Source organism: Alternaria triticimaculans (genome assembly GCF_023758025.1).
Source record: "Alternaria triticimaculans strain BMP 0046 chromosome Unknown scaffold_3, whole genome shotgun sequence".
Taxonomy (NCBI): Eukaryota; Fungi; Ascomycota; class Dothideomycetes; order Pleosporales; family Pleosporaceae; genus Alternaria; species Alternaria triticimaculans.
The window spans coordinates 903,739-930,203 of record NW_026055960.1 but is presented as its reverse complement, the minus strand read 5'-3'; the positions used below and the strand labels follow the sequence as shown (position 1 = coordinate 930,203).

At 51.2% G+C, this 26,465-nt stretch overlaps 8 protein-coding genes across 8 annotated transcripts; 3 read left to right on the top strand and 5 right to left on the bottom strand.

The window, feature by feature from the left end:
• Positions 1-36: 36 nt before the first annotated feature.
• On the bottom strand, positions 37-2,458 carry J4E78_002992 (uncharacterized protein; the record flags this gene model as incomplete). The annotated part of the gene is made up of 8 exons (XM_049363635.1): positions 37-485; positions 533-1,075; positions 1,122-1,431; positions 1,499-1,716; positions 1,894-1,966; positions 2,208-2,264; positions 2,318-2,392; positions 2,453-2,458. The coding sequence occupies 8 exons, from the start codon at positions 2,456-2,458 to the stop codon at positions 37-39; spliced, it is 1,731 nt and encodes a 576-aa protein (XP_049224300.1).
• Positions 2,459-10,216: 7,758 nt separating this feature from the next.
• On the bottom strand, positions 10,217-10,994 carry J4E78_002991 (uncharacterized protein; the record flags this gene model as incomplete). The annotated part of the gene is made up of 3 exons (XM_049363634.1): positions 10,217-10,303; positions 10,389-10,715; positions 10,767-10,994. The coding sequence occupies 3 exons, from the start codon at positions 10,992-10,994 to the stop codon at positions 10,217-10,219; spliced, it is 642 nt and encodes a 213-aa protein (XP_049224299.1).
• Positions 10,995-11,702: 708 nt separating this feature from the next.
• Positions 11,703-12,053, top strand: SMD3 (small nuclear ribonucleoprotein Sm D3; the record flags this gene model as incomplete). Its single annotated transcript, XM_049363633.1, has 3 exons — positions 11,703-11,750; positions 11,807-11,867; positions 11,920-12,053. The coding sequence occupies 3 exons, from the start codon at positions 11,703-11,705 to the stop codon at positions 12,051-12,053; spliced, it is 243 nt and encodes an 80-aa protein (XP_049224298.1).
• Positions 12,054-12,596: 543 nt separating this feature from the next.
• J4E78_002989 (uncharacterized protein) lies at positions 12,597-13,493 on the top strand (the record flags this gene model as incomplete). Its single annotated transcript, XM_049363632.1, has 2 exons — positions 12,597-12,675; positions 12,724-13,493. The coding sequence occupies 2 exons, from the start codon at positions 12,597-12,599 to the stop codon at positions 13,491-13,493; spliced, it is 849 nt and encodes a 282-aa protein (XP_049224297.1).
• Positions 13,494-16,932: 3,439 nt separating this feature from the next.
• On the bottom strand, positions 16,933-19,062 carry J4E78_002988 (uncharacterized protein; the record flags this gene model as incomplete). Its single annotated transcript, XM_049363631.1, has 1 exon — positions 16,933-19,062. The coding sequence occupies one exon, from the start codon at positions 19,060-19,062 to the stop codon at positions 16,933-16,935; it is 2,130 nt and encodes a 709-aa protein (XP_049224296.1).
• Positions 19,063-19,943: 881 nt separating this feature from the next.
• On the bottom strand, positions 19,944-20,879 carry J4E78_002987 (uncharacterized protein; the record flags this gene model as incomplete). The annotated part of the gene is made up of 3 exons (XM_049363630.1): positions 19,944-20,348; positions 20,403-20,678; positions 20,736-20,879. 3 exons carry the CDS (start codon positions 20,877-20,879, stop codon positions 19,944-19,946), a joined length of 825 nt encoding a protein of 274 aa, XP_049224295.1.
• A 1,488-nt stretch (positions 20,880-22,367) lies between these two features.
• Positions 22,368-23,813, top strand: J4E78_002986 (uncharacterized protein; the record flags this gene model as incomplete). The annotated part of the gene is made up of 2 exons (XM_049363629.1): positions 22,368-22,808; positions 22,863-23,813. The coding sequence occupies 2 exons, from the start codon at positions 22,368-22,370 to the stop codon at positions 23,811-23,813; spliced, it is 1,392 nt and encodes a 463-aa protein (XP_049224294.1).
• Positions 23,814-24,385: 572 nt separating this feature from the next.
• On the bottom strand, positions 24,386-26,168 carry J4E78_002985 (uncharacterized protein; the record flags this gene model as incomplete). The annotated part of the gene is made up of 2 exons (XM_049363628.1): positions 24,386-25,993; positions 26,046-26,168. 2 exons carry the CDS (start codon positions 26,166-26,168, stop codon positions 24,386-24,388), a joined length of 1,731 nt encoding a protein of 576 aa, XP_049224293.1.
• Positions 26,169-26,465: the final 297 nt, after the last annotated feature.

Below are 26,465 nucleotides of genomic sequence, written 5' to 3'. Positions count from 1 at the left end.
ACTCACGCCATTGGGAAAAGCTACATGGCCCAACTCCTAGTATCTGCCGCCGGGTGGGGGTTGGCCATACTGCTGCTGACCTGGGTAACCGCCGGGGCCTCCTTGGGGCGGTCGCTGCTGGCCATACTGACCTGGTGGAGGTGCTTGTTGACCGTAGCCTTGTGGAGGTGCGCCGGGTGGAGCACCGTATCCTTGGGGCGGATGCTGACCAGGGGGAGCACCGTAACCCTGGGGTGGCTGCTGTCCATAGCCTTGCGGCGGCTGTTGGCCATAGCCCTGGGGTGGCTGTTGGCCGTAACCTGGAGGAGGTGCGCCATACTGGCCAGGTGGTGCGCCGTAGCCGCCAGGTGCAGGGTTGCTCTTCTCGTCCTTCGAGTCGTAGCTTCGATCAATGGCACCGAGAAGAAGCTTGATGATCCAAAGATCGGGTGTAAGATCGACAGGAGGGTTTGCGCGCATCATCTCTTCCTGTTCGTTTTCGAAGTCTGATTCTGCGTTAGCATAGGTCTAGTCTGGATCGTATGAGACTTACTGGACGTGCAGTCAACCATAGGGCCAACCTCGGGTTCCTCATCGAGTTGACTGAGGAATTTCCTTGCGGTCACATCGTTTCCTACCTGAGCAAACTCGAAAGCGACAGCACCACGGCCGTAGGGCGTCGACTGGAGCTGTCTGTAAGTCTCCTTGATGACCTTAAAGATCTCGCCGGAAGGCTCTCCCGCTGGCTGCCCATCGGTGATGGCAATGACCAATACTGGCTTTTGCATCTGTCCTGAGCGTGCCTTTGGGAGTACTATCTCCTGGATGACTTTCTTGTCCATAGAGGTACCCATGGGTGTGAGGCCCTTGAAGTTGACGCCACGCATGATCTCTGCGACCTGAGCCTCAGTCGCGACGCCATCTTGAAGAGGTCGACCCTGTTGGTTGCGAGCTCCCGAAAGATCGGTGTTCATGCAGCGGACAGAGATGCCATCGTTGTCAAAGAGAGTTGCAGCGAACGAGACTCGGTCCAAAATAAGGCGCAAATCTGTGATACGGCTACCTTCCTCTTCGAACTGCATGGATCCACTGTCATCTAATGTGTGTCAGCTTGATCACGATTCTCGAGCTGAGCAACTTACCGATGTATAGCACGATGTCGTAAAGCGCTAGCTTTACAATGTCATTGGCAATCTCCTTCTGGATCTTCCAGCGCGAGATGACTTGATTGATCTTCGCGGGCGCTTGTTGAGCAATCTGGTCAATATGTTGGCAGATTGGGAAGTTCTGGAGGCCCTTCTCTTGGATGCAGGCTTGCAGAAGCTGCTTGTAGCCCGCGATCTCAGCTGGTCCGGCCTGAACCTGTTGGGGAGGGGGCGGGCCGCCGCCATATCCTCCTTGTGGTGGAGGTGCGCCATACTGGCCCTGCGGAGGCTGTCCTGGTGGTCCACCCTAATATCACGTTAGTCTCTGCACAAATCTTCGCGGAAAGTCACTAGCTCTGCGCCTTTGCTCATACGTGGGTTTGAAAATCGAAGAAATCTAAATTAGTACGAACATTCGGTTGGAAAGCGGGCTGCTGGCCGTAAGGTTGGCCATATTGCTGCGGCGCCTGTCCGTAAGCGGGTTGCTGTGGTTGGCCCCATTGGCTTTGCTGCTGGTAAGGCTGTTGTGGTGGTTGCTGTCCATACGGCGGCGGGACCTGTGGCTGATTCCATTGCGCGGGGGGCGCTTGACCTGGTTGTGGGGACTGTGGGAATGTCGATTGAGAATACGGAGATGAAGGCTGTTGTCCTGGCGGTGGTGGCGGGGGTCTGCTATACCCTGACTGCCCTTGTGGATATGGTGAAGATGCGCCATATTGGGTGGGAGCTGCCGGTTGCGCAAAAGGCGACTGCGGCGGCGCATACGAACCAGGACGCGGAGGCATAGGAGGACCAGGCTGTTGTTGTTGCGCATAAGGATTTGGCGCCTGCCCGGCGTTGGGCTGATAGGCAGTATAGCTAGATGACATCTTGCTTGATAGAGGCATGTGTGGCTAGGTCCAGGAACGAAGTGTGGCGGAAAAAGTCCAGAGTGGATGCCGGGCGTGCGATAATTTATTGGAGCCAAAAGCAAGTGGAGAACTAGAGAAGAGGCTTGCGAATGCCCAGTCTTAAGTGGCGGGTAGGGAAGGGCGATGACGACGCAGAGCAAGTGACAAGAGAAAGAAACAGCTTTGGGCTTACCCCGGGAGCACCGGCACCTTGGGCACCTGGATACGCTTGATACTGTGGCTGTCCAGGCTACGTTGCATTAGTGAATCATTGCCAACATCACCCTTCACTTGAAGACTTACGTAGCCGCCTTGTCCACCGGGCGGAGGATAGCCAGATGCAGCCTGAGCCGCCTGCATCTTAGATGCGAGCTTCGCCTGGTTAGCTATGACGATGGTGGGGTGGAGGGGTAGCTAAGGAGCTGGCTGATAACATACACCCATCTTGCTATTTGCGTGTAAGGGTTCTGGTGCGTGACAGAGGATTGAGAAAGTCGGACAAGGCTGATTCTTGAGATAGGAATTAACAAGGTTGAGATGGAAGGTCAGGTTATAATGTATGCCTTGCGATGTTGGCAAGAGCCGAAGCTGACGCGCTTACCTGCTAAGCCCCCGCCGGTGCACCGCCCTAGTCACGTATTGGTTAACGCCACATGGCCATTGTTCATTGCACACCAACACCGTGGCTGTTCGTTATGAAATGTGGGAACGCGTGAGGCTGTGCCTTCGGATAAAGTGACGAACGAGCGGGGCATCATCAGGCAACCGGATTTTGTACCAAACATTCTTGAGCCATGTGACGCTGCCGGCCAAAGACCCTGCTGCGCCTCTGCTCCATCTGACTGACCGTTACAAGTACATCTACATTCGTATAGCGCCCGCAGCTTACAAGGCGATTGATGCGCGTGGTGCTCTGAGTTGTGTAGCGTTGTTGCATCTTGACGCGCTCATGTTTAGATCGTTAAAGCACGACAAACGTCCAACTTCTCGACTTATGCCGGTGCATCTTGATACTTCCGCTGCTTCAAGCTGATTTTTCACGGTGTCACTGGCTCAAATTTCTAATTCTGCTTTCTGCTCGACATCTATGGTCTAAGAGTTCAGAGTACGTACATAACCGCGATACTGCCCATTACCTGCCTTCTTTGGTAGTAATTTTAGATCGCTCCAAACTGGTTTCGAAATAGTTTTCTCTGATACCCACACTGATCTCATAGCCGTCAAGCGTCTCAGGCTCGGTGGATCTCTCACCACGCTCTGCTGCGAGCGCAGCTCCCAGGATCGTACCAAGTTGAGCCTCATCTAGCACGTTCACTCGACGGAAGTCCATCAGACTTGGGAGATTGCAATACTTGAAGCGAATATTCTTGCTTGGAGCTGGGTAATGGAGGCTTCCGTAATCCAAGATAAAAGCAATGCCCTGGACTTCGTATCTTGTCTCAGGTGGGGTGCGGTGGTAGTCTTTGTATACCTCTAACACCAGGGCGTTGTGTAAATGCGTTGCGCCGGCGAAGACTGCAAGTCTTGTGCCCTCGGCCGAGATTTTCTCACCCGAAAGATACGTTATGGGATGAGTGGCCTCACGAGTATCGCCTTTCTCAGCGACTTGCTGCATCGAGGCCCAGCATCCTTGTGTATTCTTGCTGATCGCGCAAGACATTATGTCTGCTATACTGCCATGACCTGTTCGATGGGATCTGTTGCGTTCAGTCGCTCGATGCTGCGACTGTTCGGTAAGAGCATTGATAAAGGCTCTTTGAGATAAAGCCACAGCGGCTTCACTGGAAGTTACTAGCCGGCTACCCAACCAGCGATACTTAAAGAAGTCTTTGAACGCACGCATACGTTCCGGTTCTGCGTTGAAAGACTCTACTATTCTTTGGACTTCCGGTGGTAAGGAAAGCTGAACCCCTTTCTTAGTATGATACCAGTACTCGTACCGATACGGAAGATAGAGTACGTCTGTAGCGTTGAGGAATTGCAGTGATGCAGTTATCTCAAGTCCTCGAGCGAGTACAAAGCTGCTATCCCAAGTACCTGGTGCCACCTCAAGCGCGTATCTTGCAATCTCTTCACGATCTAGTGCCAACACACGACGGAACAGGTTGAGAAAGTCCTGCTCTTTCCACAGATCCGGCTCTCCACCTGCACATTAGTTTTGCAGAAGCTTTACAAACAGCTGCTTACTTAACGTGTTGTAATTAGAAACAAGACAATGCGCGGTCTTGTGATCCTGAGATGTAAGACCTAGCAGTGCGTATACTTTATCGTGAATAACGCTGCATCGAGACTTGGAGAATTTCTTGATTAACTACTAGAGTTCGAACTCTAGTGGCTAATTATAACTAGTGCGAAGGGATTAGAATCTCTTAGGGTCTCTATAGGTTTAATATTCTCTCTAAGATATTAGAAGTTTAAGGCCTAGAATATCTAGTTTATTGTAAACGTATATATAGATTACGCGGCCTAGCTTATCTACATTTACCTAGTACTTACCTAGCTAGTGTATTATACTTACAATTTCTCTTATTTATAAGAGTATCTTTTTATTAAAGTTATTAATATTATAAAAGTTATAAGTAGCTTATTTTACTTTATATTATTATAGTACTATAAAATAAAGTAAATAGTAACTAAAAGAAAGAATTATATATAAGTATAAGTTAAAAAAAAAAAATATAAAAAGTAACTACTATAAGTACTACTTCTTAAGTATACTATATACGTATAACTATAGCTTTTAATATACTTACTATTAACTTAGCTACTAAGCTTAGCTTTTATAGTATATTACTACTATCTAATATCTTAATAATACTTTTATTTTTTAAAAAGTTTACTATAGTAAAAAAAAAAATAGTAAAGCTAAAATCTACTTATTACTATTTTATTATTATTTTTAAACTTATTTTTTTTAGAAGTTTTACTACTATACTATTACGTTATATAAGAACTTAAAATACTAAGAAGTACTCTCTTTTTTTTAAAAAAATCTAAAGTATATTATATATACTAAAAATATAAATATAGTATATATAGCTAATATTTTATAAGTAATAACTTAGTAGCTAAGAACTTCTTAATTACTAAAAGAGTAGTAGTATTAGATTTAGTTTATTAACTTTAGCTACTAAGCTCTTAGCTAATACTTTATAAGTAAGCTATTTTAAACACTATATTTAATAATAAAGTATAATATAAGTAAGTACTAGCTATTTTAGCTAAATATAAAATCTTTATCTAATATTAGTATAAATAAGAAAAGTAAAAAAATATAGTAGAAATAGCTAAGTAGCTATTATAAGTAATAAGTTATTTAGTTAATTATTTAGATTATCTAGTTTATCTAGTGCTAGTATATTAAATATAAAGTTACTTGCCTAGCTAGATTTCTAGAGTTAGTAGTAATATTACTTTCTAAACAACCTACATGCAGCACTAGTATAGCTTCTAGAGAATATTTATTATAGCCTTCTAGGTCTACTACCTACTAGAATAGTAATTAGGTATAAAAGGATACGCTACGGTTTTGTTAGTAGTCGTCTCTTCTAGCTACGCGATAACTAATCTAGCTGTTAAATACAGGTAAAACATCTTAGTAACTTATTAATTTTGCTTCTTAATATTATTTTAGTTTATACCTATATCTGCAAGTTAGCGCTCTTAAAACACTAGTCTCGCTAATCTATACTTATAGATAGCATTAACTTACAAAGTAGCATTCTTATTAGTGTTCTAGAAGCAAAAGCGACGTAGGAAGTCCTAAAGATTCTTTCTAATCTTAATATCTACGCTATTACATTGTATGCTACACTTTCTACTTTCTGGAGACTATGTATATAACAGTGCGTAGTAGAAAAGGTGTTCATGCAGTTCTGCGTAAGAGAGAAAACATCGTATCAGCTCATGCGGCTCTCCAGGACACACCTTGAGCAACCAAATAGAGTTGGTGTTCGGATCAAGAGGTCTATACAGGAATACCGGCATGCCGCCTGTAAGATTATCCAAAGCGGGGCCGACCGGGTGGAATCAGATTGCCTGCGCTCCCTTGACCTGTAACTGAACTTAGGGGGATAGATAAGGATTTCGGCCACCAAGCTTCCATCAAGCTCAGGCTGCGTGAGGCGAGTGTCATCGAGAGAGGGATTTTCGGACGCCGGCGAGGGCAGCACATGTATGAAAAGTAACATCCCATGACTTATGCATATGCTGTGACACAGTGTGTGATTGCCACGTTGTCAGCGAATCCAATGCCGGCCTTATGACGAAGAGTCGCGTCGAATCCTTAGCGAGTGGGCGGATGCAGGTGTGCTCGGGGATGGGCGCTTAGTTGTTTGTACCCGTTTGTAATACACCGAGTGGGTTTCCCAAGTACTGGTTCTGTACTTTAGCTGATAAGTAATAGAGGAATAATTCTTGCATAGCGTTGAGGCATATCGTTCTAAAGCCTGCTGCGCATCTGTGTAGCTGTGCTGAGCGGTAGCCCAGGGGGCGGGCATGCAGTGACGAAAGAAACCGTGTCATGTCTCGGAATACTTGCTGGCTACAATCTTGATTAGACCACCTTTTTGTGTACCTTCCTCATTCATTAAATAACGTTACTGCCAAAAGGTATGTGAAACTAGCAGGATCGCGTGCTCTTCTTTTGGCGCAGCGCAGTTTTGAGGAGTGGCGACGGCGATCACTATCATGGCTATATTCGTCTCGTATTGGACCATCGTGTATCTTTATACGTGCGAATCGCTGTGATGGTCAGAATCAGAGATCCGATACAGGTTGTCGAGGGGGAAGCCGCCACCAGCCGTGTCGGCGGGCGATGCCCCGCGGGCCGCAACCCCGCCCGCCCTCAACTCAATCCATACATACGATCATGCACTCGTGCATACACTATTTACTTCACGTGCGGAGGCGGTCCTCGATGACCTGCTCAACTTTGCGTAAAGAAATTTCTTGTCCTCATATTAGCATCTACCTAGGTATGATCCAGCAGTCAACATTCTCGCGCTTGGCTTCGCGACAGTCGGCTTCTTGTTTCTCGCTGATAAATCCAGACGCGATAGCCTGCACGATGGCTCACTAGCATCTCACCCTGGCGCACCGATCTTGACTATCGGAGTGTGTATCATGCAAAGTCTTACTTTCGGCTGGGTCCTCTGGAATCGATAAATTCAGTGGACATGGGAAAAGAACTCACCGGTTCGAGGGTGATAAGACTCGCCAAATATCAGTGATCAAAGTGAGTGGTGTTAGAACGCACGTACTGAAACATCCGACAGGCTTTGCAAATTCTCACAATCCTTACTACGTACATATCACGAAGCAGTGATATATGAAAGCATCGATCCGATTGCGATATATGAATCAAGCACGATAGGAGGGCTTCATTTCTCAATTTGATGTTAACCTCCTGTCCGTCTATACCCTATAGCAAGACCACTTGTCCCATCCACCATCGCACCAAGCATATACGTTGCTGCCGTACTGCCTCGTACATGCTGCAGGAGTGTCGACATTCAAGCTTACACCGACGCCCCAGCCTTCAGCTGAGCATCGCCAGTCGTTGCATGAATTTCCGACCCGGCCAGCAGTCAAAGGCGCATCATACTGCTCACGGCAGGCTCGGGGCATGTCTATGCCGCCGAGTCTCTGGCCAGCTGCCGCTGCAGCAGCAGCTGGGGCGACGAGCGCTGCTGGGGCGCCAGATGCTGGCACGGCAAGGAGGCCGAAGCTGATGATGGCACCGAGAACTGTAGTGTGGGTGACCATATTGCTGACTGTACACGAGCGAGTTGAAGTCAGTAATCAGAGAGATAGGTTTCTATGTCTCAATTGGGGGAAAGGGAAGATCTCAGTACTGCAACATACCTAGGTATTCGATGAAGACTGATGCGAACAGGTAGATTGTGTCTGGGTCTTGAAATTTGTAGAATTGTTGCTGTGTGCTCGGTGAGTGGGTGACTATAGACGGGAGCTATTCAAGGTGAAGAAGGGTAGTTTTTATAGTAATTTGCTCCTGCTTCGACCATGCGCCTTCATGTAGGTCGTCCAGGCATATTGATTACTAGCCACGTCACAGCTGTCGACCAGATCATCTTACTTGTACGCTAGACGTTGGAAGGGAGGGGAAGGGGGTGGGTCTATAATCGTTTATGCTACTATGCGGCGCAGCTTGGTGTAGCCGAAGTAGTGATAAGCAGCCGCAAACATATGTGGTGGCAAGGCTCTGGATCTTAGAGCATCTTGTATTCCAGATTCGGACGTTATACATCTACCACTATGGGCCCGCATCACCTATTAACTCTTTCTAGTCCCCTTACACACCCCGCCCTGAACCCCATCCCTTCCATTAGTCCGCGCACATTCTAGCCTTCTGCTGCCAAACAGTGCACATACGGCAAATTGGCGTATGTCATCAGCCCTGCAAACTTTGTGTGGAAGTCTCGCTTACGTTCGCGTTCTTCAAATTTGGAAACGCGACAAACCGGAATGAAGGCTGCGAATGAAGACTCGCCAAGTGACCAATACATAACTCGTGAATATGGATGTGTTTTAGCATCCGAAAGACCTTGTATAGTCCTCCTTTGACACGGATCATGAAAGAGTGTAACGTAAAGCCATCAACTCGAAAGCGACATATCAACCACAAGTGACAGGAAGAACGTGAATTTACATATCTCCGTCTATGCCTTGTAGCAGCCCCAACTGAGCGCATCCCCATTGCACCGAGCATACACTCCAGCACCATATTGATTAACGCATGCCCGAGGAGTGTTGATACCCGTCTGGAAATTAGTGTACGCATCCCAGCACTTCCAACCGTTGCATGTGCTATCAAACCGAAGAGCTCTCCACTGAGGTCCGATCTCCTTTATACAATAGGCGTCCATGTTAATGCCCTAAATCATCGATGTCTGAAGTTAGTGTTTGTCTCACCAAGATTGCTTAAATGGGAGAATTTACCCCCAGGTATTCGCCTGCTGCTGCTGCGGCAGTGGCGGGTTCGGCAAGGGGTGCAGGAGCAGCAAGAGCTACAGGATCGGCAACTGCCGCTGGAGCGGCAACTGTTGGCGCAGCGAAGAGACCGAAGCTGATGATTGCGCGGAGAAGAGTGGTGTGAGTGACCATGTTGGCGGGTGCGTTCTAAGTGAAATTAGTCATCGTAAAGGTGAGCGTATATCATTGAAGTTTATATATCGTAGATCGTGCTATAGGAAGGGAGTCGTTACTATGACATACTTGATGAAGATCGCTGAGGACAGGCGTATGTTATCTAGCTCTTTCAATTTATGAAGGGTCTGTTGCGTGTTACAAGAATGAATGGGGATGGGGAAGAGCTGTTCGAGATGAAGAAGAGCCGTTCTTATAGCAATTACCTCATCTTTGAACATACGCTTCTATTAGGTCGTCAGGGCGTAAGGCGTATCCTTTGTCGCCCGGCTCGAAGTATTGGACTAGGCTATCCTCATCGCAGGCTAAAGCTCTGGGGCGTAAGTTGAAGTGACATAGACCGGCATGCGATGCAGTCTGGTGGAGTGCCGTTCATGCTGACATGCAGCATAGCTTAGAAAGACAGGTGAGGTTATCGACGTGCGGCCCGATCCTGCGAAGCAAGTCTGCTGGAGCTAGATGCACGTTGTAGTAGATACCTGGGTAGTATCGAGACAGTACTGCTTATCTATCTGCTCTGGGCTTTGGCGTTGACAGATTGTCGAGCCTGGACGGAGGTGAACTCAGATGGGGAAGGTCTGAGGTTAGGCCCTCCGTAGGATTCGAGTGCGGGGCCAGCCGAGCACGCAGGGACTTACATACTAAGCGTTGGATTGGTTCTGTTAAATAGACTTTTCTGTCGATGTTAGCGAAGGCTGGTGAAGGATGCTCACTACAGCATCGTTTAAGGTTTGTGGTTAGGAAGTGTGCCGCTTGCATGGGAAAACCCACCAATCGCTGCTTGGGTCGCGACCTTACAGTAAAGCTCTGAAAATCTTCATATGTCGCGCAATAGAAGCGGACAGACTCCAATGACAGGCCACGTTTGAAAATCATCGCTAGGTTTCCATGTGTATCTCGTAGTGATGCAGAACGAAAGAAACTCCACGATGAAATTCGCAGGAGAAATTGTGGTTTACCGCTCGGACTGAAATCATCCGTCAAACAAGCAGATACGCTTTCTTTTTGCTCAATAAGTCCGTGCTGCCTCATGTATTACTCGAACTGATTGCGGCTAGGATCAGGCGCAGCGTATCCTCTCCTGAAGAGGAAGCTCTGCAGCCTATCCTCAACTCTCGCAAACTACAATTCCGTTAGCCTTAAGGACATTATTTGCGACTCCGTCAAGTCATTATTTAGGAGGCGCTCTCTGAGCTGAAGCACTTACAAAGCCCCGTCCCTGTACTCCATCTCTGACCCATACTCCATATCCACCCATGAGGTTTGCCATCATGACGTCTGTAGACAGGCGGTCCCCTACTATTGCGATCTGATCTGGTCTGGTCACACCCGAGTCCGGATGCGCCATGAAGTAAGCCATGACCTCTTCCCTGCAGCCAGGCTTCTTGGTGGTATGTCGCAGCACTTTGACACCGGTGTTGGCCTCCAAGATATCGGCCTGGGTATAGTTCTTATCGGATGATGTGCCAGCTGTGTTAGACACTATCAAGAGTTTTGAGCCTGGATAAGCGCGTCGCAGGCGCTGGAAATGATCCTAAAATGGTGATCAGTAACGTCCTGGGCAGAAAGAGGCGCGTACCAGTACTTCGTATGGCTTGTGAATCTCATCGGTGTGTGGGATAGCAAAACAATTGTCTTTGTCGAGCACTACAGCTTGGATGTCTACCTCTTTCTGCTCGTTGGCCCCATCCTTCCTAAAGGCTTTCGACAGGGGAATGGGTAGATGATTGAAGGTTGAGACTGTATGCTGCGGGAGACAAAGAGTCGGATTCCAAACCAGCCGGAAGACGTTTAGGGTGCCCGAGATGTTCATTTGGGATGCAGCGTGGTATGATTGCGATGGTGGAACGGGATGGTGACGCGCTTGTTGCGCGCTGCTTTTCCAGAGATGTTGTTTCCGACGGTTCCGATATCGTTCCGAGCAACTCTCGAGACCGACCGCTGCAACCAGTACCAGCGAACTCCGCTTAGCCTGATTATACGTTTATTCAGATCGAAGATGCAGAGTGGTATCAGTGTTCAACAGAGTTCCGGCAGTTTTCGCTGCGCTACAGGGGAGCGTACGGCTATGTCATCGCGAGGAGAGAATCTGGTATCGTAGACACGAGGAATACATATCACAGTATATGATAACGTGCCTGTATGGGATGGACGCAACTTGATAGGGTGTAGCTTGAACAGACATCGAGTTCTTGATGAGGAGCAGGCAGCAGAGAGCGATGGCATGATGACTAAGACATGGTCCAAGCTCAACCTCAACTTTCTGTAGACAGCGATATTAGCACCGCGCACGCGCTCTGCACCCACGACATCCAAGACTGCGCCGTGCACTGCTACCGAAGACCCCTGCGTACCGAGAAGGCGACGAACCCCACGAGATACAATCGCGCCCCGAGTGCGTTTTGCGACCACGACACGAAGTCTTCACTTGTTGCGATCTATCACCATCCTACGGCTTCGAACGCGCCAAGGACTCAGCTAGTAATACCAGTCAATTTGGCCGAGAATCAATACAAGAAAAATGACGAGCACTATCGGTATTCCAATCAAGCTCCTCAACGAGGCAGCAGTACGTTCACCGCCAATCACTCTACCAGTACTTGAGCCTGCGCTAACAGGTCTCAGGGTCACATTGTCACGCTCGAGATCACATCTGGCGAAGTCTACCGCGGCAAGCTGATTGAAGGTATGTCCCCATACATCTATTAGCTCTTAGGCGTTCTGCTAACCAGCTACAGCCGAGGACAACATGAACGTACAGCTGAAAGACATTACTGTAACCGCCCGCGACGGCCGCGTCTCACATCTCGAACAAGTGTACATCCGAGGAAGTCATGTGCGGTACTTCATCGTCCCAGACATGTTGAGGTAAGATCCAATGCCTTATTGGAAGGAGACAGGCACTGACAGGTGACAGGAACGCACCCATGTTCCGATCGAGAGGCACAAGGGGCCGCGGTGTTGGTCTTGCTCGTGGAAGGGCCACAGTCAACAGGGCTAGGGCCAGCACCCGCGGCGGCGGTCGCTGAACAAGCTGAAAATTACGGGCGAAAAGACAACACAAGCAGAGAGCATGCTACCGGAAGCGCAGCAGCAGCGAGGACGCGCCATTTGGTGCGTGGACTAGACAATGGAGGGAAGGACAGGTATGCAACCAGATCGTTCTTGCTGGACATACGCTGAAAATTGGGATAGCCACAAATTTGATGATACCTTTGAATGGGATGAATGCACATTTTCACATCACCAAGAGTAGCCCGTGCTGAAAGAATGAACGGCGGCATTTGAAGTGAAAACGCAACCGGGCGTAGTCGCGAATGTCTGATAGTCCCTGCGGCAGGCGGGCGCCTACCCCACGTCCAAAGGCGAGACCCCCGAGAACTCCGCAACTCGACACTTTTTCAACCAACACAACATGGACATGGAGATCAAGAACCCACGGCGCATCCTCGCTATCGGTGCGCCGGGAGCAGGTGTACTCCCACTGCTGAAGGGTACTTGATACACCCTCTGCATTACGCGCATCTACTGACTTGGCTTAGAACTCACAGGGTCCGCCCCAGAGCAAACCTCCGAAACCACGGCCGGCCTTACCCACGAATGGCGTCTTGAGACCAAATACTACACCGCGAATCTTCCCATATGGGTCGATGAGCTCAGCAAAGTCGCGGAATGGCGCACCGAATTCACCAAGCCCGAAGCTCGTGAGGTCGTCACTGCGCTCGGTGCGTGGATATACTGCTTCAAGAAGCCAGTCGAAGCAAAGGATTTAGAAGTAATCAAAGAGACCATGCAGGCCGTTTCCGATGTCATCGAGCGTGCCTGTGGATACGGTGGTGACATGGTGTGTTTGGCTGTCGCGATGCCCCAATCCACAACACCTTACCTTGAGAAAAGCAATGAAGACTGGGAAGAACTGGCCATGGACTACGGCTTCGAATACGTCGACTCAGAGAAGAAGGGCAAGAATGAGTTTGGCGAGGCGACAGGAATACATAGAGTGCGGGAAGCGCTTGAGGCTGGGGAATGGGAAAGCATGGCGGGTTTGGGCTTGGGCGAGGATGACGACGGCTTTGAAGGCAGCTTCGCGGCAGAAGAGGCGGAGATGAACATGGAGCTGTTCGGCATGAAAGGCGCACTAGCCGGGTTCGACGACGATGAAGGTCAGGAACCTGGAGACAAAGAAGTCGAAGACCTGGAGGTCATGATGCAAAAGATGGTTGCGATCAAGGAAATGGGCGAGGGCATGGAAGAGGCCGAGCGAAAACGTTTCGCTGCAAAGGCAGTGAACGACCTGCTGAAAGATCTATGATACGGACATATCTGGACTGCCACAGACACTGCCGAGCACTATCGTAAATGCCTACCTACCAGCGACTATTTCAACTCTTCACCCCGAAACACAACAAAAACGGGAAATCCATCTCTCTCGCCGGCTTCCCATCCTCAGCATCAACCTCCTTCCGCAGAACAAAGGCTTCGTCAACCCTCACCTCATTAAACCCTGTCCCTAACAATAACTCTTCCATCTCGCTTTTCTTAATCCCATGCCTCTCTACACCCGGCCTCTTACTTATCGGATGAAACGGTACGGCCTCCGGTCCAAAGTCCTCATAATCCGTTAACGCGACCACACCTCCGGGTTTCAGACACTTGTGCATAGTCGCTAGGATCTCCGCCATCGAAGGGATATGATGCAGCGTCAGGTGGGAAACCACAAGATCGAATCGATACGAATAAGGTGGCGATGAAGCTTCTCCGCGATGGGTGGCAAGGAGCGCTGCTGCGCTTTGCAGCTCATGCGAGTCCGGGTTCGTTAGGAAGTGGTTTACTGAACAGAGGTTTGGGTGGTCTGTTGGAAGATCCGCAAGCTTGGTGTCGAAGGCGCTTATCATGCCATCTGCTGTGTCGACGCCGATGAGGCTGCGTACGTGTGGAGCTAGCATGAAGGAAAGGAGGCCAGTTCCGCAACCGATTTCTAGTACATCGAGATCTGTGATGCTCGTCAGTTCAAGAGCGTAGTGGGATGGCGGCATGATAATACGTTTGCTGCTTCCATCTTTGAATGCAGGCACGTAGCGCTTGATGGCCTCGAGTGCTTTTGAAGTTGACTCTACATGCTTCTCATTCGAATCCCATTCTAGTGCTTCCTTGCTGAAGCGCGCGTTGTTGATCTCTTGACTTGTCGTCATGACGTTGGTGATGTGAAAGTTAAAGGTTACGTGCTTTCGAGAAAGGACCGAAAAGTACTAGTAGCAGTCGTGCATGAACAGTTGTAAAGCAATGCTGAGGCGTGTCGTGATTGATACGAATGTACTTGTGCATACGTAGAATGCTGTGCGGGGTTTGCGGCATGATGCGGGGCGCTTCCGTCCTGGGGATGACCGACAGTCGCGACTTCCTGTAATCGTGTCGCGGGACACAAACAATCAATATCCGCCTTATTCCCCCCGCATCCTTGTAGAACTTTCCGATTCGCTAACTGCAGTCCCATCACTGCAAAACCAGCAGCCGGGATTCTCGAGAGCTCGGCCTTGACGTGGGAGAGGCTGTGCAGCGATGCCTTCCTCGGGCGATTGCACTGGCTGCTTTTCAGCCAATTCTTTACTTCCCCGCTCTTTCCTCTCACCTCTCCTCAGTATCTCAGATATACGTACCGCGTGAAGATAACAGGGATATCGGTGTCTAAGCCTCTTCACACTAAGATGATCAAATGAGAAACTTCAGCTTGTTGCGATACAGCACCAGTACCATCACACGAAAGAGCTTGGGAAGAGATGGCAGCCTTGGGCTACACACAGCTGGATCGAAGCAAAAGGGCTATTCGTCTCCTCACGGTAGCGCCTGGTGGCCCCGACGATCAGATTCAGTGCCAACTCACGCATGCTGATCTCAACGAGCGACCTTCGTTTATCGCCTTATCGTATACATGGGATCAAGGCGGCGGACAAGACAAAATCCAATGCTGCGGGCACGTTGTCCAGGTCGGCAAGAATCTATGTAACTTCCTCCATCGCTTCCAAGTTTAGGATAAAGGTCGCGGAAGTTAGCTATAGATTAATGCGTTGTGTATATATTATATGCGATATGCAGATAACTGTTAGTTAACTGATATAGAAAGGTATCAACTAGCACAATATTCACGAGCGCAATTATTAAGTCGGCCAAATGCGCGCGTTGTTCTCCACCGCCGCATCCACCATTGCATGGTTAGGCGAATCGGATGGCAACTCTGATCTAGTCTACTACGCCATACTATTATCCGCTCCACGACAGTCCCTTGGCCTTAACAATTTTGGGACACGCAGAGCGCTGAGAGATCTTCTGAATCGAAAGTACTGGTCACGCGTTTGGGTCATACAAGAATTCCTTTTGCCTGTGAAGTTGGATGTGTGGTGGGGCAGATGCCGTGTCAAAGCCAGCGACCTACATCAGCTTGTTTGGGCTATGACTGGATTCTCCTCGCGTAGCAAACCGCAAGACTATCACGTATGGAACACGCCTGGGAGGGTTCTGTTGCTTTACAGGACGAACTATCAAACAATGTGTCGTTTCGAAAAACACGACTACTGTAAGGAATTTGCGGACGCAATGACACTACAGTCCCTATTACGATCTTTTTCCTCATCTCAGTGCACGCTTATCCACGACAGAGTGTACGCTCTACTAGGAATAGCAAGCGATGTCATATATTCATCTAACCCAATTTCACCGGACTACACCAAATCGCCCACGGAGCTGTCCATGGACGTGCTACGGAGCTAGTACAGAAATCAAATTCCTGGAGTTAAACGTGCATAGATCTCGATCGAACTACTTTGTAGTGTGCTTGGATTAACCCGTCGGGAGATTGAACAATCTGCTTTCGTGAGAGCTCGGAAGATCGAACGAGAAACTCGCGCTCTGGACCTCAGTCATCACTCCGCCCTATGTTTCGATTGGGTCTCGCCCGTTCCCTTGCCGGAAATAAGCACGCCTCGTTCCAAGCATCACTTCTACAACATCGTCAGACTAATGGAAAGGGAGCCGGGTTGTTTGACGGCACTACAGGATTACCTCGATTACTCCAAGCAGCGTAAGCCACTGGGACAACGTCCCAAATGGGAATCCATCTCGATGTTGCTTGGCAAGGATATGTCCACCGTTGGCCGGGCTGATATTCGACCCTGGACCAACATGTCTGGGTTGACGATGGTACCATTCGATGATCACAGAGAAAAATGCGCTACAGATCAATCTTACGATTATCTGACCGAGTCTATATGCGAACAGTTTTACAACAGCACGTGGATACCATTCTTCGAAACAACAGTGATGGGATTCATGAGAAGAGCTATCAATAGACCCTGTGACACGGGACACGGACCCTGTAAAAGCCATTGTCCAATTGTTGCATCTTATCGCTGGTTTGGAAGATATGGGTCTGCAATAGTGTGGGAATGCCCTGGAAATCCAGTTCATGAAGTTGATGCGTCTTGCGATACTAGTTTGCAAGACTGGTGTGTAACAGGTACCGCTTTCATTTGTAAGTGGGAGGCAGATCGATCTCACCATTGAAGCATGCGATCCTTCGCACATACACCTTAGGATTTAGCATAGTGGAGACTTGATGGGAAGACAAGATTGTTAGTGGACAGGTACGGTAAGGAAGCAAAACACACCGTCTCATGACTGTGCGCCAAAGCTGATTGAATATGGTGAAACTTCAAACCATCACTCAAGTATCGTTCACACACTCGTCTCTCTTCAAATTAATCATAATCCCCAGCAAACCCACGCCCACTCCTCCCAAAAAGCGCTTCAATCGCCGCCGTAGCCTGCAACTGCGCATGCGTCTCCTTAACCTTCTCCTTCTCCCGTTCCAACCTCCTCACTTTCTCCTTCTCCCTCTCCAATTCACGCTCCTTCTCTCGACGCAGCTTCCTGAGTTTCTCATGCTCGATATCACTGTACTTGGCCCGTTCATAGTCTCTCAAATTCTCCACTCGCTCACGATCGCGCTCTTTCTCACGCTCCAAATCATGCAGACGGTCGATGTTTAGGGAGGAGAGTTGACTGGTGAGGTCGTGGACGCTGCGCCACGGGTCTGGTGTGGATGCGCGGCCGAGGAGAAGAGGGGAGCGTCGACCGAGGGCCAATGGGTGGGCGGAGTAGCTCATGGAGCGCTCGGTGAGCAGCCTGGGTGGTTCATGCGGTAGGAACGTGGACCAGCTGTACCAGCCGGCAGCTTTGAGTTCGGCACGGGCTTTGTTGACGTCGTTCTCCAATGCGCCACTGGAGTCGATCGCATCGAGAAAGCGTACGCGGTGGGAGCCCTGCTGACTCTCAAGCTTGATCAGATTCGGCGGCTCGATTGTAGTGAGGCTGATTGAGGTAGTGTGATACTCTGGATTTGAAGTGTTTGGCGCTCTGACGAGGAACTTTCGTGCCCAGTCCTTGAGATCAGAGTCCGGCTCATAGCCTTTGTAGATCTCGTTGAGGACGGCTACGGGGTCTTCGTTGAGGATGCCATAGGCGTTCATGCGATCGAGAGCATAGCTCTTGCAGTCTTCGAAGCCCATCAATGTACCCAGCTTGGCAAACTGTACATCAGTCAGAACGCAGGCTTCACTGGTTGTTGCTTGGGGTTTGATGATGGGTGGTCCTCGACGTTCGATGCCCAGACCTGCTGCCGCGGCGGCGAATGGGCGTGGGTCAGGCCGGTAGGAGCTAGTGTGCAGGAACTCCAGGAAGCGGACGAAGGTGTCTTTAGAAACTTCCTTGTGTACCTTCAGAAAGCGGCTACCCGCCTTTTCGAATGCCCTCACCACGCTCAGAAACTCTTCAATCTTGTCTCCATCAACGAGGACGGGCTTGTCTTTGTACATAAACTCGACCGACTTTGCAGAAGGTCTAAGACGTGCGCGGTGTCTCGTCTCGAGCTCATGACGCCGCTCGTTGTACGTTTGAACTTCCGGCTCGCGGACGCACTTGGGCTGATCGAACAGCGGCTTGCAAACCTTCCCGTACCACTTCTGCACTTCGCTTTCGGATGGCCCCTGCACGATGCTATGGCAGTGGCTGCAATACCATCGCTCCCGGTCCTCACGCTCAACTACTTCTCTCCTTCTTGGACTGTAGTATTCCTCGGCAATGTAGCGAATGTTGGAAGAGCCATGTCCATAGTTGAGAGGCGACAACTTCCTCCCGTGCACAGCTGAGAGCTTTTTAATGGTAAACATGATCTTACCGAAATGCACGCCATGATCCAAGCGTCCATAGTCCACCTCGTCTTCTTTCTGTGCGCCGCAAGCGACCAGAAGGTATGCGTGTATCATGTGATGGATCAGAACAGCGACGATGTCTTTCGCCTTGGCGTATTCGAGCGCGTCCAGATTCAAGACAATAGAGATACGCTTGACCTCAGGATTTGGTCCTAGTCTGTGGGTGTAGGTGGCACCTGAGACGTCGGTACCCAGGGTGTCGAAATCGAGGAAGACTGCATTTTTCAAATGACCGGCAAAGAGTACTTCATCGAGCTTGTTGAAAACACGATGTGGGATCTCCTGGACCAGCCCGTCCCTTTCAAGTGTCGCAGCCCGTATCCGTATGTTCTTCAATTTTTCGGCTGCGTCAGCCCAATTCTGTTCCAGTCGATCAACGATAAATGCGACTGCCCAATCAATGTTCCACCCAAGATTCCTGTCGCACCTGAGGAAAGGATCTTGAAGTCGGACAGCGACGCTCGATAGCGGTGGACGATAATCATTAGGCTCGAAAGGGATGTAGAGATCTGATTCTGAATCAGAGGGGTAGGACTTTGATCGAGCAAGCGCTGCTCCGCCAAAGAAACGATCACCATACGGCAACAACGCATATTGATCGGGAGAGCCGAGCGTCATTGAGTAATGAGAGTGATGTGAAGGTCCAAGAGTCTTGGCAAAAGGTCAAAGGATCAAGAATTGATCGAACCTCTGCGGGAGGGTAGTTCCATTGCTGTTTTATAGTTGGGTCGAGCGGGAGGCCGAAGCGGATGATGGCTGCTTCCAGCCGGCGCGACGTAGTCGTTGGCGGCAGCTTCTCCGTTCGGAGAGTCAGCGTGGAGCACGAATCCTGGTTGATGCGAACGTGATGCAAACGCTATCACGTATTGTTTGTCATGGGCAAGCCAAAGATCTGGGTCGGGGTTCGTTGGGCTACGGGCCAAGTGGTATACCATTGGGTCGATACTGGCAACCCGAAGGTTTTCTTTGATCTGACAGCTGCGTGCCATGCCCATGGGCCAAGGTCGCGTGGTACCATATAGGCGAACGTAACGCAAGGTTGCAAAACACTGGCTGCTGGAACGGATGTGCTGGCGCTGGTAGGTGGGCGGCTTTCGGCGCCGCTTCTCACTCAGCCTAACAAGTGTCAGTACTAACGGAGACATGCCTTGTGGGGATTAGATGCGAGGACGACATGATGGAGGTGACACGGGTCGAAGGCTAGGTGAAAATAGTAGTATTTATTTAGCGAAGAGCGCAACGAACGCCAGTCGCGGCTCCAATGATCGAGCAGGAAAACAGATGGGATATACAGAGCACGTAAAGGGGAGCGAAAATGAAAGCGCACTAGATGGTGAAGCGCCTGACTGGTAGCCGAATATCGTTCCCCGAGTTTGTCGTAACACATGAACAAAGACGGGTGATGCCTCATTCTTAGCCGCTGGGGTTGCCACGGCTGATCGGTATATAACAGCGAACAGGAATCCGGACTATCGCGCTGTCATTACCAGCCCTGACATTTAGTAGCGTGGGCGGTCGTCGGGACGACCGTACTCGTCGACAGGCCTTCCGCTGACGGAGCCAGGACGCGATCCGGGGCGCGAGCCAGGGCGCGAACTAGGACCCACACTCCTGCCGCTGCCGTCGCCGTAGTGCTTTCGCCTGAGAGCGGCTAACCTCTTCTTCTTGGTGTGCGCATTGATGTAGGTGCCGATGATGAAACCGACAATGTTGAAGAAGGGCACCCAGGTGGTCTCGGGCAGGAATTGCTGGGCGAATGCCAGCGAGATGGGCGAGACGATCCAGCTGACCTTCATGACAGGCCAGAAACCGGCCCTGACGGTCGCCTTGACTTGGTGGAAGGTGCGAGCGCCCGCGATGAGGGCCATGGAGACGAGGTAGACGCTGTTCTGGATGGGCGAGATCTGCGACTGTTAGCGACGTGCTGACGACTGACGGCCGTTCGGGTCAGGACTCACGATCAAGTTGCTGAAGAGGATCTGCAGGACCTTGGCCTTCAAGCTCTTGCGCCCCTGGAAGACCTTCTGGAGAGCGCTAATCAAGACGTGTCCAAGGGGCGCGCTGATCAAGGCACCGTAGATGGCCATCTTGGGAACACGCGAGGTGAAGTAGTGGCCCGACTTGCTCCTGTCGTGGGCGATCCACGATGCGAGGAACTCTTGGAGACCAGAGAGGGTGCCCGATGTCAGCATCTTGGTGCGCAATGGGTTGCTCTGCAGCTGCTTGAGGTAGGCCTGGCGCGCGTGCCGTCAGTGAAGGGCTCGTCACATGTTTCGTCGCACAAGACTCACAGCGAGATAGCCATTGGGACCGCCGCCTTTGGTGAGGGCCTGGCCGAGCTCGTGCATGAGGTCGCCATCCTTGACTTTGCTCGCAGCGTCGGCAACGGCGGCCGTCGCCTTGGTCGTCGTCTCCTTCTCGAATTTGACCGACATGGCGCCTCAATGCGATGCGACAGCAGCAGACAGCGGATGGGCGCGTGTGGGAGATGGGGCTGCGGTCGACGAGGTGTTTTGTGGGGGAGGGTTGACGAGCTGGCCAGGCGTCGGGATGGCTGGGGATGAAGTGTAAACACCTCGGACGACTTGGGTGCTCCGTGCTGCTAGCGCCGAGCCCAAGATGCGGAAGCGCGTGGTCTGGCACAACAACACGACCTCGGTTTCGGCTATGGGTGAGGATGATAGTGCTCAGCCAACTTCCTCAGTTCCAGCCTGCGATATCTGCATACTCTCTGCAGGAAAGCTGATGAAGCTGAGCTACACGGCATGCCGAGGGCGCGTTCGCCTGATGCTTTTGGCGGATGGCAGCGCGTCGGAAGCCGCCGCCAGCACTTGTTTGCACCGAGCCAGCTCGAGAGTTGCCCACACGGCTCATTACAGGCTCTGCACCCAGCGACAATCGTGATTTACGTGGGCGATGGCGAGTACAGTCATGCGCAGGGTTCATCGCGGTAGGGGACCCTTACGCTGTCGCTGTCGATCGTGAAGTGATTTCCCTGAGCTCTTATCGCTGACTGATCCTGGTCCCTTCAAAAGCCGACGACATCATCACCATCCCTCGTGGGAGCCATCTTCTTATGATATGTACATCGCTGGGGTAAGACATCAAACGGACTCTCAATGATCTAGTTGTAGCCGTGAGTTATCATTTACACTTTAAGATGACATGCGTCGATGTGCCACAATGTTGAATTAGACACATTGTTTGTACGACCCCAAACTTCTTCGTAATCGCCATCGCCTCTCATTTCCTACCCCTCACATGGCATCACGTCCTGGCATTCCACCTGGCCTGATCTCGCCCCGCATGGCCTTCTTCGCTCACCGTGGCTTTCTTTTCTTTGTCCTGCTCCAAAGCGTCGTCAAAGCGCTTCCGTTCATTTCATTTCGTCGTTTGTACTGCGAGACAACAACAACAAACAGTCAAGGCACGTGCAAAGACCGTCAGAGGGCTTCAACCTTGGTAAAATCGGGTACCCACGAGGTCAGGCCAAACCCGCAACGTGCAAAGCCGCCAAGTGGAGCATGGCCAGCGGGTGACAACTCGTGTGAACGGCCGTTTCCAAAAGACTTAATTGGTCTCGACTGCCCTCCTCCTTCAGTCTTGCTCAAAAAATTACGAGTTGACTGAAGACGACTTTCCGAGGTCGCTCTTGCCACGCCGCTGCTGTCTTAGGGTCCACGCCTTCACTCACTCCTCGCAGTCTAGCGTGAGTGCACCTGCCCTGTCATTGTCTCGGAAGAGCAACTTCAACTGCCACGCTCTTCCGTCCGCCCACCTTTGTTCCCCCTTTCTGTGGATCAATTGTCGCGTGTGTCCCCTCTTGACGACTTGGGGTCTACATACAGCCGATCGTCAGCGATTGCGAACCTACCAACCCGCGGTATCTGTCTCACGGTATTCACCTCGACCGGACCTTCACAATGGGGAAACGCCTGCGAGTCCCCAACTGTACCCACCTGGACATGGACCGCGTTTTCGGACAAGAGCAGCACTGCGGCGTCTGCGGGCGCTCGCCATCCATCGGGTTCCTGTACGAGTGCAGACAGGACTGCGAACCTCGTCTTCTCCGCACTCTACTAGCTAGGGATCAGGATAGCATCGAGCCAGTGAAGTCTGCGTTGCGCCAGGAGTTGGAAAAGATTGGGTTGGGCGAGAGTATCATTATCACAGCGGAGAGCGGACATTACACCGACAAGCAACTGAACAAGCTCAAGGGCCTGAAGCTTGAGCTCCAGCAGGTCATCTTGGACACGCAACAAGCCACTCAAGCCAGCGATGTCGTCTCTAGACTCACCGCTGCCATGGCTAAGGCGCCATATAGCACCGATGGGGCCTTCAACAGTATGCCTGATATGAACGCAGTGAGTAGATTTTGGTGTACCGAAGTCAGCAAACACACCACTAACTAACCACAGAAGCCCATGGGATGCAACGTAAGAGCCTGTCATACCTGCCGCCCGTACTATCGAGAACGAATGTACATCCCCTTCCAAGCGGTACTCAACGCAGAGTTCCCGCCCATGACACGCGAAGACATGGAGGAGCTCCCGACAAAATCCGCACATATCATGCGTACCATCGGCACTCGAGCGCAGCCATTACCGTCCTCCACGACTCTAGGCACCTCCCCATCGACATTGCCCAACTCAAATTCTTTCGCTACATCTGCAGGCTCACCACTGACCGCCTCTTCCAACACCACCGATTCAAGCGAAGCGACGTTCAAGACGACGCAAACTGACATGGACGAGATCTCCGCTCAGCGCCGCCCCCGCCGACGATTCTACAAGATGGGTCGTCGATCGTCCGTGGATATTGCCCGCTCCCTTTCTCGCGGATCCAGTCTCCTCACACCTCAAGGTCTCAAATCTGCCGTCCAGGGTATCTTCCGCCCAAACCGAGAATCCAGCTCCGAAGGCTCTAATATCACGCTCCCACTTCCACGGACCGGCACAGTTCGCGATAACACGGGTTCTCCGCCTGTAGGCGAGTTCGATCTCGGAGCTTTGCGTCGCGTTCGGAAGCAGAAAGAGCGCAATGAAGTCAAGAACGGAACGTACACGGGTGGCTTCGAAAATGTGACCGCACATGCCACGGCGCCCAGTGATCCAGCGTCGGGAAACAACAGCAGCACCGACTCTGAGTTCTCGGTATACTCATTTACGACTGAAGGGGAAGAGGAAGTCGTAGTGGAAGGCGTTGCGATCACGGAAGAAGCTGCCGAGACGCACACACCCGATCTTGTCGCTCTTAACGTCCCTGCTATTCATAAGCTGGAAGCGGTGATCAAGACCGCAGAGGTCGCGACTACTGAGATCGAAGAGGACGCGGATATTGGATTACAAAGCATCATGACGCAGGTATAAAGAGAATTACGGTCAGAACTTTTGGACACGACAGACAGACGGCCAGTGAAAAACGGGGTCCAGGAGATGCGGGTTGATGATGTCATGACAACAGAGAAAGATCATGGTTCAAATGAGATTACGGCTGTTAATAAGGGAGGGAGGCGAACGGAGGAGGAGACTTGCTCACACGTCTCCTTCGATCACCTCTTCTTGCTCGGATGATGACTAGAGTAGTATCATTATCCGTAATTTAAAACCTTGCTACACTTTGATCAATGAAGAATGAACACCTTAGAGCCTACATGAACGCTAATGTTTTTTCAATGTGCTTATTTTATCTTGGTGTAGTCTTCAGGCCTGTTCAGCCTTTCCCTTGTACGAGGTAGCTAGACACACTTAGTTGAGATTGCAGTCAGTCCAATACAAGCTGAATGCGAAAGAGTCCCATATCTCTTATGCTATCAATAGCTATTTTCATATATGAGGTTCACAAGGTAATCATGATATTCATCTTTTCGTCCCACTCCTATCATACAAGTACAACGTTTACAATTCCATCCCCAGCCAAGCCTCATCAATCTCATGCTTCTCTATTTACGACCAAGCTTCCACCTCGCAATCCTCGTCTGTATGTCATCCCATGTGAACTCTTTCCTCTTGAGCCCCTCCTGCTCACCCTCTTGCAGGACAACGGTCGGCGCTCCAGACCCACCTCCAATGTTCTTGACCTGGCCACCGAAAACATGGCGGGCCACTCTCCTGAGATCCTTTACGGTAACGTCCTCAATCTTCTTGCACATCTCCTTGACGCCCACTTTGCGGCCGTGAACTTGGACTTGCCTGCCCAGGTCTTCTAGTTCCACCATTCTGCTTTCGAGGTTCATGAGGAGTGAGGATCGGAGTTGGTTTTTCGCGCGTTGGACTTCGACGTCGTTGAGGGCGGAGTAGCCGGTTTCGTCGCCGAGCGATTTGAGTTCGCGGCACATGACTTCGAGCATTTGGGTTACGTGCGAGGGGGCGCATGAGGATGCGATGCCAAAGAGGCCGCTGTCGGTGTAGCTGTGGTTGAAGGCCACGCAGGACTCTACCCATCCGTGCTGGTTCAGTACGTTGGTGTAGAGACGCGAGTACATTCCCTTTCCTGGGCCACCTGCACTGAAGGAGCCACCACCGCCGAGCAGTGTTTGTAGGGTCGCGAGGGCGTAGATGTCGGGCGAGGAGATGGGGAGCGCTTCGAAGGCGAGGTGGATGTGCGATAGGCGGGGGAGCATGGGGTTTGCTGGTGGTGGGATTGGCGGTAGTGTGAGGAAGCCACCAGTGTATTGTGATGGTAGCGAGGTGTCTATCGGCGGGAAGTTAAGGTCGAGTGATGTATTTACGGAAGCGTTGGAGGTGGCTGATGTGGAGAGGTTTTTGAAGAAAGGTATCTTTGAGAGGAGTTTCGAGGTCTGCGGTGGTGCCCCGGTGGGTGTTGGGTGATCGGCCGTGAACATCTGCTGTTGCGGTGCGCTGTTAGAAGCCGAACTGTTAGAGTCGAGACCGATGAGCGATGGGCCGGTGCCCTTCTCCATGTCGCCAAAGTACTCTTCTGTCAGGCGGACAGCTTCGTTGTGGTTGACACCGGCAAAGGCAACGACTATCCGGTCGGGCTTGAAGAACTCTTTTCGGTATGCCTCGACAACGGCACGGTTGATGAAGGGCAGGCGCTCCTTGGGACACAACAGCGGGTTGCCCAGAGTGTTGTCCTTGAAGGCTGCCATGTGTACCAGCTCCGGCAAGATCAGCTCTGGCTTGCTCCAGATCTCTCCAATCTCGTAATCGGCCGTCTCGAGCTGTTGCTGTACCTCGTCTTCCGTCACCATTGGATCCCGGATCGTCTCGGCAAGGACACCGACGGTGGAGGGGACGGCGGAGTTGAACGTGGCGGACTGGTACATGACCGACTCTCGGCTAGACGCGCATTGTATGTTGCCGCCCAGTGTCTCTACCTTCTCCATCATCTGGTCGCCCGAGGTGGAGCGTGTGGACTTGAAGGCCAGCCGGTCGATGATATGGCTGACTCCGCGCAGTGCATCGTTCTCGTACCGCGAGCCGGCGTCGACGTAGACTCCGATACCCGAGAAGTGGCCCGGCAGGGCTTCGGTGGCGACGCGGATGCCATTGGGGAGGGTGGTGATCTGGTCGAGTTCGGCGGGGTCCTGGACAGCAGTTTAGAATGGCTTCGGCTTGCTACGTGAACTCAGTGCTAACCCTCTCTTCAGCGACGGCCGTGGCCAGGCTCCGTCTGGCTGCGCATGGTGCTGACCGTGTGAGCGACGCCGAAGTCTTGGACAGTCCCCGGGATAGCGGTCGGTACGTGTGCGGTCTTAACATTTCTGGCGTGGGTGAGGGCAGCACCCGTCGCGCGTTCCGAAAAATTCCCCATCTTCGGATGACATGATGTCACGTGCGCGGAGACCCAGTGCAGCGGATCCCTTACACCATGAAGGCGGCCCCACACCGCAACGCTGCGATCAGCGCATGAACTCTATCTAACATGGCCATGTCGGTTTGGATGCTCACATATATCCGCGGGGAACTATATTTAGTCGGACAAGCGCCGCCGTGATGCAGACACATGGAGCACGAGGGCGGAGGGGTTTCAGACACCATCTGCCATCTGCCATCTTG